At 36.9% G+C, this 17,264-nt stretch overlaps 1 protein-coding gene and 1 long non-coding RNA gene across 2 annotated transcripts; both read right to left on the bottom strand.

Annotated features, from left to right (window-relative positions):
- Positions 1-3,544: 3,544 nt before the first annotated feature.
- On the bottom strand, positions 3,545-4,459 carry LOC112186481. Its single transcript, XR_002930797.2, has 3 exons — positions 4,379-4,459; positions 3,985-4,110; positions 3,545-3,602 (listed from the first exon to the last, which is right to left on the bottom strand). It is a non-coding gene; the product is annotated as an uncharacterized LOC112186481 (long non-coding RNA).
- A 1,802-nt stretch (positions 4,460-6,261) lies between these two features.
- Positions 6,262-9,398, bottom strand: LOC121051318 (pentatricopeptide repeat-containing protein At5g48730, chloroplastic-like). Its single transcript, XM_040513541.1, has 3 exons — positions 9,172-9,398; positions 8,489-8,564; positions 6,262-6,678 (listed from the first exon to the last, which is right to left on the bottom strand). Exons 1-3 carry the CDS (start codon positions 9,396-9,398, stop codon positions 6,262-6,264), a joined length of 720 nt encoding a protein of 239 aa, XP_040369475.1.
- Between the last annotated feature and the right edge of the window lie 7,866 nt (positions 9,399-17,264).

Below are 17,264 nucleotides of genomic sequence, written 5' to 3'. Positions count from 1 at the left end.
TTCTTGACCAAAAATGTATAGTACTACTTAGAACGACAACATGAAGACTCCTTTTGACATGTGACGACAACATAAAAGACAGATTGAGATAGGTTGGTGTAGATCTATAACACTGTTTGGAAGAACAACTATAGTGAATTGCAACGAAGTCACGACATATCAGAGTAATTTTATGGCACGTTTCTTTATTTGGAATGGAAAATAATCATGAATAAGAGACAACTGGAATGGGAGAAGAAAGGAATCAGTATTGATTTCAGATGAGTTGATTCCTAAACTCATCTCCCCCATTCGTAATCAAATTCCTGAGTATTCAGGAATCGATTTCTTAAAAAGAGGTGAGACCTACACTCATTCCGAGTCTTTCTTATGTTAGTAAACACAAGAATCTGGGTAAAAAGGAATCATTTCGATTCCTTTCTGTGTTAGTAAACGGAGGAATATTTTTACCCCGTAATCATTCCCTCCCATTCCAATTAAGTAAACGTGCCCTTAATTATTTTCATAAGCGAGCCAGTTAGCTGATTGTGATGCTAGAGATCACGATTCAAACGCAACTAGTTCTACCCCTAAAAAATTGAACCGCTGCTAATGAGTACTCCACCCTAAATTCATGCGTCATATATGAGTATTTCAGGAAAACATTCCAGTTGGTTTATGTTTAAGGATTAAATTCAGTTTACTCACTCAAATTTTAAGGCTAAAACCAGTTTGGTTTTTTTTTTTTTAATCACGTTGGTCCATGTGCTTTAAAAATCACATCAGTTGAGGCCATTTTATAAAGTTATCTCCGAATGTAACGTCACGTGCAGAGTTGGAGTAGACATGGGGCCCCATTTTGCAGCCTTTGACCTTCAATTTGGACAAAATGTCCAAACTACCCGCATTACCTTTGACTCTTAGCATTTGACTCCATACTCTTTTCCTCATCTCTCTTCCTCTTCTTCTTCTTCCCAACCCAACTCTCCGACCTAATTTCCTTTTTCAAATCCCAGTTTCACTCTAAATCCAAACTCTAATCGAAGTCCTAAAATCCAAGACATCATCTCTCTCTCTCTCTTTCTCTCCCTCCCTCCCTCCTTCCCTCCCTCCTCCCCTCTCTCTCTTCTCCACCATGAACTCAACCCATGTCCTCCTACCACTCAAATCACGACCATAATCAAAGCAGCTAGCTGATCATAAATTGGTAGATTCTTAATCAAAAAATGATCATGAAGATGAGCCTATCAAAATCCATATCCCAAAAATTAAAAATCAAATCTTGCACCAACAAAAACAAGCACCAACCTCTATAGAAGAGCCCTCTGAATTTTGCTTAGGCTGATCAAAAGAAGAACATATTCTGCTTCGGAATTTGAAAAGCTATTATGGGTAGTGATCAATTAGGGGATTAGATCAATGAAGGGCAAAAAAGCCGCCCACTGCAGCACCCCTGTCTACCACCGTGCTGCCACCTAAATCTCTGACTGATGCCGTCGAAACAAATTCCATCAGCAACCGAACCAAGCATCACCACCAATCAGTAACCTAAAAAGCCCCTCCATCGTCCTTTTTGACCTTAGCCATGGGCGGCCTTGGTGAGATAGATCTTTCTGGGGTCGACGGCGAGGTTGCAGAACTCCTTAGAGAGGCGGAGGGAGTGGAGGGTGTAGTCGAGGAGCTCAGAGGTGGAGTGGAGGTTGGAGAGCTGAAGAGTGAGGGCATTGATGGAGGATCGGACAGTGGAGAGGGCGTGGTCGGCGTGCTGGAAGGAGGAGAGCTAAGAGAGGAAATCAGAGTGCCGGGAGAGGACCTCGGAGAGGAGCTGGGAGCTGGAGCATCTCGGCGGTGGAGGGGGCAATGTTTCATCTGAAAAGAGAGAGAGAGAGAGAGAGAGAGAGAGAGAATATAGAGATTTTTTTTTTAAAAAAAAACCAAATTTAATGTCCATTCACTACTACAAAAACTGCATCACACAACGGTGGAAATCTGTTGTGTGATGTGGACCATGTCTGTCGTCTATCTCGATGTTGTGTGATTAGCACACTCACACAACGGTGAATCACCGTTATGTGAATATCATAAACACAACGCACTGCTTACAACCGTTGCACCAATTCTGCTCATGCCAATGCCAGAAATTGGATGCGGCACATTCAATTGTTGTGTCGATGTGGTCAGACAACAGAAGTAAGTAGGGACCGTTGTTGGTTAACTTCTCACACAACAGAAAAATGACACTCAGACAACGAGAGTAATACCACACTGTTGTTGGTTAGCTTATCATACAACAGAAAAATATGACAACTGTTGTTGGTTGTTCCTTCACACAACAGATATCTAGAGTAATTGTTGTATATGTGAGGCTCAGTGTTAAATTCTTCACAAGTCATACAACATATTATTTTTATACCGTTATGTGATTTAATATTAGACAACAGATATATATTTGTTCTGTTGTGTGAGTACTAATGGGACAACAAAATTTTATAGGTACCGTTGTGTGAGTACAAATGATTTGTTGTGTGATTAACGTAATGTAATTCACTATTGTTTGTTTATTATCGATTTTTTACCTGAAATATTTGCACAAATATAATACTCAAAATATATTATGTAATGAAGTTCTCTAATTCAAGCATCTAATGTACCAAAAGAGCTAGCATTTGTCAATCATCCATACATTCAAGTATCTATACAATGAAACAAAAAAACAAGAAAGCAGCTTGATGACTGCTACATTCTAACTAACAATGAAAAACAGCAAAAGCAGATACAATATATATTTATTCCAAAAATATGCACATATGCAGTTGCTACATATATGGCTCCTACATAAATCGGTCACTGCTATCCAATTGCTCAGTCCACTCCTACATATATGGCTCCTGCACGGAAACAACACCAAGCTCTTCAATTAAATGACCTGCCTCGTTTACTTCTCATAATCTTATGTGTAGTGACATGCAAGACAAACTCAAACCATACTCTATTGTGCTTTCAATAAAATGTTAATGCAGGAGTATAAATGCTAAATCAATTACTTCTCCCTGTTTCAAAAATCTACCTCATCCATCTTGTACTAAAATCACATCCAATCTCGTCAGTTGAAACCATTTCGCGGTAAAATGCTGTTTCTCGGAAACACTCTCGATCATAGAAGCAAGCTCCTTGTCCTGACAAGCATAATATGTTAACAAGATTAGTCGGTCACTCTGTTTCCCCAACCATTGATTGATTGAACAAAAAAGCTAATGATAATTAAGCTGCAGAGGACACACAGTGGTTGAAGATTCAGGCCTGGGTTGGTTCCACATTGCATAATATCTACTTAAAAGTGTGATTACAAATCCTAAATAACTATCTTATGAATACCTACATAACAGAACAATGGCGGAAACTAGCAACATTCAAAACCAATTACAGATAATAAATCAAAGCAGGATAGATATGCATTACTGTAAACACCAAATGAATGAAATCAAGAGAACGTGAAACTTCCAAAGTATAAAGTTTCTGTCAATACATGAATTCCAGAATTCATGTTCTTTGATCAGTGCAGGTAGAGTTTTCTAGTGAACTCCAAATCTCCTATCATGCATTTTTTACTTGCTAGCAATCCCCTGCAACATAAACATCAATTTATTATTAAATAAAGTGATTGACTGCAATTGGAAACTAAAGGTTTATTCCTTAAGCACTACGCCACTACACAAGATAAATAATAATCAATAGCCCAACTAAATGGTAATTCTGGGAATTTTGCCAGTTCACTCTTGTCACTTACTTATATTAAAACTAACTGAAAATAAACTAACTGTCAGTTCTTGAACATTTTGTCCATAAGGTTCACTGTCGAGGAATGTTTTCTGCTCACTATCACAGACTAGCTGTTGATTATCAGAACAATTCTTAGGTAAGATCTTTTTCTTTTGTCACTGAGTATTGTAACATGGTTTTTGATAAGATCATGAATTGGATTGAATAACAACCACTAGGGTTCACCTTTGCAACTTTCACATTTTTGGACCATCCAACTTCTTCCCCAATGTTCTGTTCCCTCTCGATCTTATGCCTCTGCTTCATCCCAATGTTCTGTTCCCTCTCGATCTTATGCCTCTGCTTCATCATCTACTACGCAATAACAATGAACAGACCACCATGACATACATTTACACAGTAGACAAAATAAGTGAATACAAAGAAAGTTGTGCACAAGACAAGAGAGCACGGGTCTAGTGTCATTATTGAACCAAAACAATAGCATGGGCATAAATAAAACAATTCAAATGTCTAAAGCAGCCATAAATTGAATCACCCAACAATCCTCAGAAACTGAATATCAAAAATGGCAAGAGAGAGAGAGATGTTGCAGTCTGCACACAAAAACTCAACTCACCTCAATGAAGTATTATGAGAAGATCTTTTGTGATTCTTTCAATGCCAGAACCACAATCTGTCAAAAGTTCAATATTCATCAAAATTTTGTATTGCCAACAAAACCACACATCAAGCAGCAACATTCAATAACAGGCATTAGAAAGTGACAATCTGACATTGTAAACACTACCCCAATGATACATGTGGCTGCAATTAATAGTTAATTATACTAAAGGATAGTAAATTGGCATGACATACCGAAACAGGAAACCTGCCAATGATAGCTCCACCAATACATAGTTCTTCAAATGACACTGTGGACATAAAAACTTGCCAATGTTAGAAAGAAACATGATAGGAACCCAAAACCTAAAATTAGAAAGAGGAAGTTCTTACCAAATGTGGAGGTGTCAAAACTGGAAGTGCAAATAATAAGAGTTCGCTGACAATAGTTAACAGTAGCTTCCCAATCTTGGCTTTCACGCAACTTCTAGACAACAAAACAAAAATGAACAATTGCTTTGGTCATCAGTTGAGGCCAGAAACAAAGAGAAAGGTCTTGTAAATTTAGCAGCTGATAAAAAGCTAAAAAGACAGTAGTATGTTTGGTGAGAATAAGGTCGTTAATTCTACTAAGTAAACATAAACTTATTTCAAATTTCAGAAAACAAACAGAGCAGACACACAAAATCAAATATAGTCTTGTATACAGTCATGCCTGAATTTGAAAGATTACAAAAATCTGAGTGCACAATGTTCCAAAACTCTGAAATAAAAAATCACAATCAAAATGTCAACTTCATAAAAAACAGAACTTAAAATTAAAAACAAAATTGGAACAACAAACAAAACAAAAGAATGTTCAGAGACAAAATTAATCAATATCCAAACATTTACTGCATAGCAATTCATTTCTTGCAAAACACTGCATAAGTCTACGTCAATTTAGCTAAATAAAAGTAATCTTAAGGGTTGACTAATCAGTTTTTTACAAAAGCTGATATATAAAAAGAGCTGACACATTTATACTCCTCAATTATCCGCTAAACATGCTACTCAAACATTATACTCTTTCTTGGTGAGCAAAACCACACATCCAAACATTTCACAAATACTCAGTAAGTCAGGAATTGTAATATCTGTTCAATATCTTAGGGACACGCACCACATTTACGTCAAATTGCCTTTTTACCGTTACATGGAATTCAATTTGAAATAACATCCTCTCTAGACTCTTACCTGATTAAACAAATAATCAAAAAGAACCCTACATTTGCATCCAGCCTTAGAAATCTAATTCAATGACTTGCCATTACTTACATGAAGGCTAAACAGCTACCAAACTGAATGGGTAATTCCTCTGCAAATCTTTTAGGAAAGAGAAAGACATTAAGAATGGGTAATTCCTTCAAACTGAATTACACTTATTGACCTGAATGAAAAGAATGCAAGAGAAACGATTTTCTTTTTGGATGAGAGGAAAATAAGGGAAACTTATAACAGTACAATCCAAGAAGAGAGAGAGAGAGAGAGAGAGAGAGAGAGAGAGAGAGAGAGAGAGAGAGAGAGAGAGAGAGAGAGAGAGAGAGAGAGAGAGAGAGAGAGAGAGAGAGAGATTATAAGGAAAAGAACTGAAAATCTATTCTGTTATGTCATTGACCGGAAAAGAAATGATTATGATAAGGGTGGAAGACATCTATGTAGGAGCATAAAAAGCTGGAAACCAATGGAAATTGTTGAGTGTCTGTCTCCCATGTGTTTATCAATATTAAACTAGGCATAAGATCTCCTAAAACTTATGTCCAAAATTCTATCCAAACCTGTTTTGGTACTCGCAATGACAACGCACAACTATATAGTTTATGAATTGAAACAGAAATTTTTTAGCACAGATATAAAACCTTACAGTAGATTATTCACAGCAACTAAAATAGCATTCAAAATTTTGGATAGGAAGGATAAGTGGGCAATACTTTTTAGATTTCCGTAAGCAGCTATCAGGGTATTGTATGTGATGGTGTTGGGTCTAATGTGCTGAATTTCCATATCTGAAAGCAGAGCCTGTACTTTGTCATATGCAAAAACCTGCAGGCAAGATTTTATGAGGATAGAATAAGTATGGACGTCAGGCTGGCAATCAGGAGTATTCTTCATCTGCTCAAGGAGGGAAAATGCTTTGTCAAAGAGACTGCTCCTACCATATGCAGATATAAGAGCAGTATAAGGTTCATGGCTGACACCACAGCCTTGGTCAATCATAGCTTGACAAAGCTCCTCAGCTTTTTCTGGTTGTTTACATTTTCCTAGCATGACTATTAGCTTATTGTAAACACCAGGATTAACACCATTATATATGATAACTCATAATTTCATACATTTTTATACCCTTAAATGTAGGATTCTAGGCTTAGTTCTTATCATTTTTGAGTCATTTACTTTGTGTTTGTGTTTTGTAGGTTAAACTGAAGAAAAGAATGATTTGGAGTTTAAGTCACGCAGGATTGAAAGGATGCTGGCCATCCTGATCTTCCAGAATTGTCTCTGCTTTGCGTCAACTTCACAGATTAAACTGTACATTCTCAGAAGGAATTAGCAGGCAAGCCTTATACCGTTGGAAAGATACGGATGTTAGCTTTCTAAGGAATTTTACGGAAGTGGATTCGCATTTTTCTGGAGGAAGTTATGATGATTTAAGTGAACCTAGTTCGGGAAGGCAGATTCTGACGGATTTTCAGAATCTGACTTGTGAGGCCCAAGTCCGTTGTTCTTAGCACTTGAATGGAACAAGGCTGAACGTGATTGACATATTTGGAGTAATTTCTTGCATTGACTTTAATAACCCTGCATTCCTTTGGAGAGAAGAAAGCTATTCCAAGTTGGACTAGAAGACGGAAGAAGCCCAAGTCAAGTAGGATTAAAAAGAGACATACAGGGCAGAAAACCTAGCACGTTTTGAGACACAGAAGACAAGCATATTCTGCAGAGAACAAGGAGAGGAGAAGCTCTCACCATCACTGGACCCGAAGTCCTCAATTCTTCCATTGTTTGTTTAATGTTTTCTTTGATTCTAGTCATGTTTTTCATGGTTATGGATTGCTAAATTCCTAAGCTAGGGCTGAGATGAAGCCCCTAGTATGACTATTCTATTTGTTTAGTTGATTTGTGATTGAATTTCTGGATTTCTATGTTAAACTCTTAATCACCGTTTCAATAGAACTTTTATTCAAAATCTTTGCTCGGGATCAATAAGACCTAGGTTTTGTTTATGAGTTATTTGGTTGGAGAACATGATGCTTGATCAATGAGTAGATGTTTTCTAGGGTGCCAAAAGATAATTCAATCTTGTGATTAAAGAGTTGTGAATTAAGAATACAAGTGCTTGATCATAGTCGATATTCTTGTTTGCATGATTTCCTAGTTCTTTTGTGCTTAATGGAGTTGAACATGTTTGCTTGAACCTGATCATTAAGTGGAGTAAATTATAGTTTGGCTACTTGAGTTCTATACATGATCAATAAGTTGGAATTCATAGGTTAGAAGAACTTGGCATATGTCTGGGATCAATAAGGCTTATGTACGGAAATCTTTAGCATGAAATCTAGAGAATTCAATGGTTATCAACTAGAGAATAGGATAGAAGTATTAGGTGGTGGATTCAATGCTTTAGCATCTTCATAATCTGTTCTTAAACTTAAAGAAATCTCATTGCTCATTCTTGTTTTTAATTTCAGTTTTTCTTTCTTTAATTTTCTGTTTACAACTCAATCATCATAAAAATCAGTTTGTTTCACTTAAGTATAGCACACTTGTCATTGCAAAATTGTTTCAATCAGTCCTTGAGGGAATGACCTCGTGCTTGCACCTCTATTCTACAATTGATTCGTGCACTTGCGAGTACTAAATTAAAATTGACAACAATATACATTCCTACATCAACTCATTAACTACGCAAAAATCGATCAAATGGAAAAACCTCAAGCTAACCAAGCACATAGATTGCTTAAATCCTAGCATAGTAAATCCTTCAACCAAATGCAGAACAACTTAACAAGCACAACCCAGATAGAAATTTCAAACACCCAATTCTCGAAAACCAAGTCAGAATAAAACCAAGGTAAAAAGGAGTGACCTTGAGAGCAGACTCCCACCACAGAGCAGTGATTCTCTCATGGAGGGCTTCGAGCACAATCCTCTGAAGCAGTCTCCTGGAGCCTTACAGATATCAGTTATCCTATTGCTAATTCATGACAATTACAGCTTCATTAGAGAATTTTAATGACCAATATGACAGAGAACCAAACAAAGATCACTACTTTAAGCTCAGTGAGCGGAGAGAGAACAATACATGAGGTGCTGCAGTTGTTTGAAAGAATCCAAATCCTGAGCATTAATTGGGGTTTTCAATTCATTCGATAACTCCGTTGATGCTTCCGTAATCACTTATTTCTCAATCTGATCCATCACCTTCAACTATCTCTGCAACAATCAGCAGAAGAAGAAGAACAAGAAGAAGATGAGAGGGAGAGGGAGAGAGATAGATAGAGAGAGAGAGAGAGAGAGACTTACATTCGGATTTGCCAGAAATCTTGAATTCCAAATTCCCAAATTGAAACGCTTGCTAGCGACTTTCAAGTACTTACAATCTATCTTGTTAGCGACCTCTGTGGCCACATCGTTAAACGCTTGAATCACTCAGATTTATGAGAATCCTGAATTCGAAATTCCCAAATTGAAAATCAAATTAGGATTTGCCAGAAAACCTAGAACAAATTGAAGCTATTAAGCTAGAGTAGTAGAGAAAAGTGAACTGACCTATTGCCGAGGTCGCCGAAGAAGTGGAGATCGGAGTTGTTGACGTTGAGGCAGTGGTCCTTGCGGTCGAGGACTGCCTTGATGTCGTCCATGTACGTCTGCGAAATTCTCGTTGGCGAGCTTGTGGTGGCGTGGACTTTCTCCTCGCAAGCACAGGACAGCAAGGCCTCGTAGAAGCAGCACAACACGTTCACCTTCACCGTCTTGCTCACCTTCGCCTTCTGCATATCTTCAATTAACCCTAGTTTGAAGGTGAGGAGGAAAGTGAAAGGAGATCTGGGGCACTCTATCTCCTCCGTTGCCCAAGAGGATTTGGATTTCAGGGAGAAAGAATAGAAGCAACAAAGGGCAGCGAGGAAGGGGATTTGGATTTCGGAGGAGAAACAAAGGAGTTGGGAGTTTGGGACCGAGAATAGCTTTTGTCAAGAGAGGGGCTTAGGCTTAGAGTTTTACTGAGAGAGAGGGGAACCTGTCTTATCTTTCTTTTCTTTTCTTTTATCTGATTGTGGTGGCATACTTTGTTCCTCCAATGCCACAGCGGAGCAATTAAAAAACTGTTGTATGAGAGTATACATAAATGATATTTGTCAAAAGAATGAGGGAAATTTGCCGCTGCCGAGGTTTGGTGGGAGGATTTCAAATCGATTTGAGCCTTCAGACAACAGAATACCTACAATCTGTTGTGTCATATTTTATATCATACACTAGGTATACTTAGTAGAAGGTGTCAAATTTTTACAAAATTGGCGCCCAGCCAAAATTTGGCGCAAAATTTTGCACCCGATTCTAGTCATACAACATAGATAACTATACTGTTGTAGCTTGCAACATTCACACAACAGAACATGCATAATTCTGTTGTGTGATATAATTGGTGAACTTGTCTTTGGAGGGAATTTTGAGTTCAGTGATGGCGGGATATCTACCGATAAATTTTGTGTCATTTAGATAATGGAACATGCATAATTGTGTTGTGTGATAGAGCTCTGAAGAAAAAGTTCACAATTTGGTAGTATTCCCACAACAGAACTTTATTAACAGCGTTGTGCAATGGAGTTCACGTTATCAGACGACAGTCAGTTTTTAATCTCTTGTCTGATAGGTGTTGTGTGATGCAGTTTTTGTAGTAGTGATTTTGTCCTTCTTGGGGATTTAAAGTCTGAAAAGTGGGCTCTCTGTCAGCTTGTGACATCATGATTGGAGCAAATTTTGAAATTTAGACTTGGGTGATAGAAATTAGAAGTGCAAGGACCAGCGTGACTAAAAAAAACAGAGACCAGACTGATTTTAACCCCCAAAAAGTTAGCGTGAATCTCTCTTCCTCTCAAATCAAGCATGATTCTTCTAAACTGATTTGATCCTAATTAATAGATTGATTGATTTATTTATATTTGTATTCAATGCTCCTGAAAGTCAACACTGGCATCTATATTTTGTACAATTTGTAATAGAGAGAATCAATGAAAATCACCTTCTACTTGAGAGACTAAACTAAATTTAATCATATATTTAATCACTTTAATGTGGTTCAATAACGAAAAAACAACGTACTACAGGGCAAGATAGTGGTATCCTCTCCGCACAAGTCGGAGCGTTTTAGAGGTTGGGTGAAACAAAGTTTCTAGTCGCGCTTGTCCGACGGCACCCTCACGACGACGACGGCTCCTTGCCTAGTCAGCGTGAGATGGGTGTAGCTGGATGGGCTATGGTGATGTTGGTTCGGAGCTCTCGGTGGAAGATGCGGCGCCTCTGTCTCTTGTCTTCTCAGGCGAAATCGATGGCGGCTTCAAGGAGATCGTGCTAGTGGGTTGGTGTTCTATGGCAGATCGCTAGACCATGGTTGAGGTTTCTTCTGTATCTGAGTCAGATCAAGTCAATCTCTACGATTTTGGGTGGATCTGGGTTTCGATTATTGGGGCCAATCTTCAAGGGCTGGATTAATGTGCAATGGCGATACTGGAATTGGCAGCGGTGGGCACGGTGGTTGGCGGTGCACAACGCTGCAGTCTATAATTGTTGGCTTGCTCTGGTATCTTCAGGCAAAGTGTGGTGGTCTGCTATTGGAGGGAATGTGCAAAATTTCTTCATACTACGGCGGCGGCCTTGCCTTTGGGCAAGGCTATGTAGTTATGTGATTATGGGCACCAACCTCACTATGTATTGTTCTTCTTGGCCGGAGTCGGAGATTTGGTTATGGAAGGTGTAGGCTGACGCCGGCATCGACTCATGCTATTTTTTACTTGTTTTTTGTTTTTTTAGGTTTTCGTCAGGTCTTTTGAGTCCCTACTCTCTCGAGCTAGGGTTTGGGATTATTAGTGGTATATGGTTGTGTTATTATGGTGTCACTCTCAGAGACTATTGAAATTATTCTCGGTATCATCTTATGGTCGAGGTATTGGGGAAGAGCTCCTGCACGTGGTCTGGCGGTTTTGGGTCACGATGTTGAAGGGAATCCTTTTCTTCTTGAGATTGGCTATGAGTAGGTATGGAGACTTCTGGGTTGGTTTATCTGATGAGCTATTGTTATGGTGTTACTTCCGAGGACTACATGTGATATTATCGGTGGTTTCTGGTGGTCAATATGGCGGCGATTTATCCTTGTACGTGGTCTGGATACTTTGGGACAGGGTATGGAGGAGGATGACATGGCTGTTCTTAGTATTGGCGACGAGATTTTACCGTGACTCTCGGGATTGGTATTGTTTTGTAGCCCGAGGAAATGGGCGATTAGTTTGGTTAGGGGTTGGGCCCATTTGGTTCATGGATGTCATGGTTGTTGATGGACCAGTAACTGCGGTTGTTCTTAGGGAGGAGAGTGGGGAACTTATGTCCACCACCGATCATTCCCGTTTTATGTAATCTTAGTATCTTGGAATAAAAGTTTTTTTCATTCTAAAAAAAAAAAAATGTGGGTCAATAACTTTTCATTTGTCACATGTTGTTGTTTAGCTGACAGCATAACTTGTACTTAGGGGTCGTCAACGGGCCGGGCCGGACCTTGCTATATTTTTAAATAATGGCGGGCCGGGCCGGGCCGGGCTTTATTAAAAATCGAAGGATCCAAGCCCGTCCATATAAAGTGGGCCTTGCGGGCTTTTTCGGGCCGGGCCGGGCTTGGCCTTGCGGGCTTTTTTGGGCCGGGCCTTGCGGGCTTTATTTATAAATAAATATTTAAAGACACAATTTTTTTTTTTAATCAAGCTTTGGAAATTCATTGGATAATGATCAAATACAACCAAAGATAACAAATCTATATAACTATATTGTACCCAAAAAAATCTATATTTATATATAGATACTAATTTATTGATAAATAAATTTTTAAAGACACTAATTTTTATAAATCTATATTTATACATCATACATTCCAAAGAGCAACATATAACAATTCAAAGAAAATGAGAAAACCGACCGTTGGATGTGATTATTACAATAAATTATACGTGTGGTTAAAAATTTAGTCAATTTCACCGTATTTTCGAACCCGATCGGATTGGTCAACCGTAGTCACTTGCCTGTTTTCTTGGTTGACTGATGGCGTGATGACCGCAAAACTTGCTCATTTTTTTACATCATGTTTGTAAATATTTCATCGATGAATGTGCATGGACATAAGATAAAAAAAAATTAATTTTAATAACAAATACATTGGCCTATACCAATTTGCCTCTTAAAGTTGTATGACTTGATACATTACATTTAAATTGTTGAGGTTCATTCTAAAGCAAACATGAAGTGGAAAATGAATTTGGAAAAACCAACCGTTTGATGGATAGATTGTAATATTTTATGGTGGTTGTAAAAAAGAAAATGAGAAAACCGACCGTTGGATGTGATTATTACAATAAATTATACTTGTGGTTAAAAATTTAGTCAATTTCACCGTATTTTGGAACCCGATCGGATTGGTCAACCGTAGTCACTTGCATGTTTTCTTGGTTGACTGATGGCGTGATGACCGTAAAACTTGCTCATTTTTTTACATCACGTTTGTATATATTTCATTGATGGATGTGCGTGGACATAAGATAAAAAAAATTCAATTTTAATTACAAATACATTGGCCTATACCAATTTGCCTCTTAAAGTTGTATGACTTGGTACATTACATTTAAATTGTTGAGGTTCATTCTAAAGCAAACATGAAGTGGAAAATGAATTTGGAAAAACCAATCGTTTGATGGATAGAATGTAATATTTTATGGTGGTTGTAAAAAATCCAGCAAATTTGGTTTTCGTTTCGAATTCGATCAACTAGGTCAAACCTAGTTTCTCTTATAAATCTATATTTATACATCATACACTCCAAAGAGCAACATATAGCAATTCAAAGAAAATGAGAAAACCGACCGTTGGATGTGATTATTACAATAAATTATACGTGTGGTTAAAAATTTAGTCAATTTCTCCGTATTTTCGAACCCGATCGGATTGGTCAACCGTAGTCACTTGCATGTTTTCTTGGTTGACCGATGGCGTGATGACCGCAAAACTTGCTTATTTTTTCACATCACGTTTGTATATATTTCATCGATGGATGTGCGTGGACATAAGATAAAAAAAAATTCAATTTTAATTACATACATTGGCCTATACCAATTTGCCTCTTGAAGTTGTATGACTTGGTACATTACATTTAAATTGTTGAGGTAAATTCTAAAGCAAACATGAAGTAGAAAATGAATTTGGAAAAACCAACCGTTTGATGGATAGATTGTAATATTTTATGGTGGTTGTAGAAAATCCAGCCAATTTGGTTCTCGTTTCGAATTCGATCAACTAGGTCAAACATAGTTACTCTTATAAACCTATAATTATATATCATACACTCCAAAGAGCAACCCCTATCAATTAAAAGAAAATGGAAAAACCGACCGTTGGATGAGTTTATTACAATAAATTATGAGTGTGGTAAAAAATTTAGCCAATTTCACCATATTTTCGAATCCGATCGGATTGGTCAACCGATATGTAGAATATATATATATATATATATATATATATATATATATATATATATATATATATGCACATTAGCACATATTTTATATAGAAGTATAAGAACTTCCACACACACACACACACACACACACACACATATATATATATATATATATATATATATATATCTCTATAGATATATATATAAACACACACACACGTATATTGATATATATATATATATATATATATTGATATATATCTATATATATATATATAAACACACATACACACTAGGGGTCGTCAACGGGCCGGGCCGGGCCGAGCCCGGCCCATTCATAGCGGGCTCGGGCCGGGCCGGGCCTGGCCTTGCTATATTTTTAAATAATTGCGGGCCGGGCCGGGCCAGGCTTTATTAAAAATCAAAGGATCCAAGCCCGTCCATATAAAGCGGGCCTTGCGGGCTTTTTCGGGCCGGGCCTTGCGGGCTTTATTTATAAATAAATATTTAAAGACACAAGTTTTTTTTTTTAATCAAGCTTTGGAAATTCAATGGATAATGATCAAATACAACCAAAGATAATAGATCTATATAACTATATTGTACCAAAAAAAATCTATATTTATATATAGATACTAATTTATTGATAAATAAATTTTTTAAGACACTAATTTTTTATAAACCTATATTTATATATCATACACTCCAAAGAGCAACCCCTATCAATTCAAACAAAATGGAAAAACCGACCGTTGGATGAGTTTATTACAATAAATTATGAGTATGGTAAAAAATTTAGCCAATTTCACCATATTTTAGAATCCGATCGGATTGGTCAACCGTAGTCACTTATATGTTTTATTGGTTGACCGATGGCGTGGCAACCGCGAAACGTGCTTATTTTTTCACATCACGTTTGTATATATTCCATCGATGGATGTGCGTGGACATAAGATAAAAAAAATTAATTTTAATTACAAACACATTGGTGTATACCAATTTTATTCCTTTAGTTGTATGACTTATACATTGCATTTAAATTGTTTAGGTTCATTCTAAAGCAACCATGAAGTAGAAAATGAATTCGGAGAAACCAACCGCTCGATGGAGAGATTGTAATGTTTTATGGTGATTGTAGAAAATCTAGCCAATTTCGTTATTGTTTCGAATTCGATCAACTAGGTCAAACGTAGTTACTCTTATAAACCTATATTTATATATCATACACTCCAAAGAGCAACCCCTATCAATTCAAAGAAAATGAAAAAACCGACCGTTGGATGAGTTTATTACAATAAATTATGAGTGTGGTAAAAAATTTAGCCAATTTCACCATATTTTAGAATCCGATCGGATTGGTCAACCGTAGTCACTTATATGTTTTATTGGTTGACCGATGGAGTGGCAACCGCGAAACGTGCTTATTTTTTCACATCACGTTTGTATATATTCCATCGATGGATGTGCGTGGACATAAGATAAAAAAATTAATTTTAATTACAAACACATTGGTGTATACCAATTTTATTCCTTTAGTTGTATGACTTATACATTGCATTTAAATTGTTTAGGTTCATTCTAAAGCAACCATGAAGTAGAAAATGAATTCGGAGAAACCAACCGCTCGATGGAGAGATTGTAATGTTTTATGGTGATTGTAGAAAATCTAGCCAATTTCGTTATTGTTTCGAATTCGATCAACTAGGTCAAACTTAGTTACTCTTATAAATCTATATTTATATATCATACACTCCAAAGAGCAACCCCTATCAATTCAAAGAAAATGGAAAAACCGACCGTTGGATGAGTTTATTACAATAAATTATGCGTGTGGTTAAAAATTTAGTCAATTTCACCATAGTTTTGAACCCGATCTAATTGGTCAACCGTAGTCACTTATATGTTTTCTTGGTTGACCAATGGCGTGACAACCTCGAAACGTGCTTATTTTTTCACATCACCTTTGTATATATCCCATCTATGGATGTGCTTGGACATAAGATACAAAAAATTAATTTTAATTACAAACACATTGGCATATACCAATTTTACTCCTAAAGTTGTATGACATATACATTGCATTTAAATTGTTTAGGTTCATTCTAAAGCAACCATGAAGTGGAAAATGAATTCAGAAAAACCAACCGCTCGATTGAGAGATTGTAATGTTTTATGGTGGTTGTAGAAAATTCAGCTAATTTGGTTATCGTTTAGAATTCGATCAACTAGGTCAAACTTAGTTACTCTTATAAACCTATATTTATATATCATACACTCCAAAGAGCAACCCATATCAATTCAAATAAAATGGAAAAACCGACCGTTGGATGAGTTTATTACAATAAATTATGCGTGTGGTTAAAAATTTAGTCAATTTCACCATAGTTTTGAACCCGATCTAATTGGTCAACCGATTACCGATATGTAGAATATATATATATATATGCACATATTCTATATAGAATAATAGAAGTATAAGAACTTCCACACACACATCTCCTCCATCCAATTGTCTGTGACGAACATTTCTTAAGTGGTTATAACAATCTCTTTTGTTAAAACCAATTTGAGCACCACCAAGGATTGAATGAACTTTTGCAATAGGCAAATTTTCTTTGTGGAATATTTCAGTCATACTCCTCGCTGCTTTAGGCATATGTTTATTTGACTTCATCTTCATTCTTTTTGCTGGAGTAACTAGTTTATGATTGTGAAAGTCCCTAAAAACAGATACTCTCCATTTGTTCGACCACTTCTCATGAATGACTCGCATACTAGCTTTGCAACCACATTTCGCTGTAGAACAATTTTTACCTACTTTCTTTATATTCATATCTCTGCCTTTATCAACATTCTCATTCCCATTCTCACCTCCAATTTCATTCTCATTCTCACAAGTCTCTCTCTGCTGGTTTTTTCTCCACTCCTCATTAATCTTTTTCTTCCAGATATATTTTCCTTGATGTGCACAAACGAAATGACAACTAGTCACCTCGTCCGAATGTGATCTTGTCTTACTTGAAGATTGAGTTCGAATCCAAAATCCTTCTTGCCGACCATAATCTTCATAATACTTTCTGGCTTCTTCTATTGTTTCAAAAAGCATCCCTAAATATGGTGCTTCTAATTGTTCAACTCTCCTAATTGGAGT

This window comes from Rosa chinensis, chromosome 2 (genome assembly GCF_002994745.2).
Source record: "Rosa chinensis cultivar Old Blush chromosome 2, RchiOBHm-V2, whole genome shotgun sequence".
Classification (NCBI taxonomy): Eukaryota; Viridiplantae; Streptophyta; class Magnoliopsida; order Rosales; family Rosaceae; genus Rosa; species Rosa chinensis.
Note: the sequence above shows the minus strand (reverse complement) of the source record. Positions and strands in the feature narration are given on the sequence as shown.

What these genes read in the sequence shown, in the direction of transcription:
- LOC121051318 (XM_040513541.1), bottom strand. Translation starts at nt 9,398, where the DNA reads ATGCAGAAGGCGAAGGTGAGCAAGACGGTGAAGGTGAACGTGTTGTGC. An exon ending in TTCGGCGACCTCGGCAATAG is followed by an intron (nt 8,565 to 9,171) that starts GTCAGTTCACTT and finishes GTAAGGCTCCAG; the next exon opens with GAGACTGCTTCAGAGGATTG. An exon ending in GGTGGGAGTCTGCTCTCAAG is followed by an intron (nt 6,679 to 8,488) that starts GTCACTCCTTTT and finishes GTTTACAATAAG; the next exon opens with CTAATAGTCATGCTAGGAAA.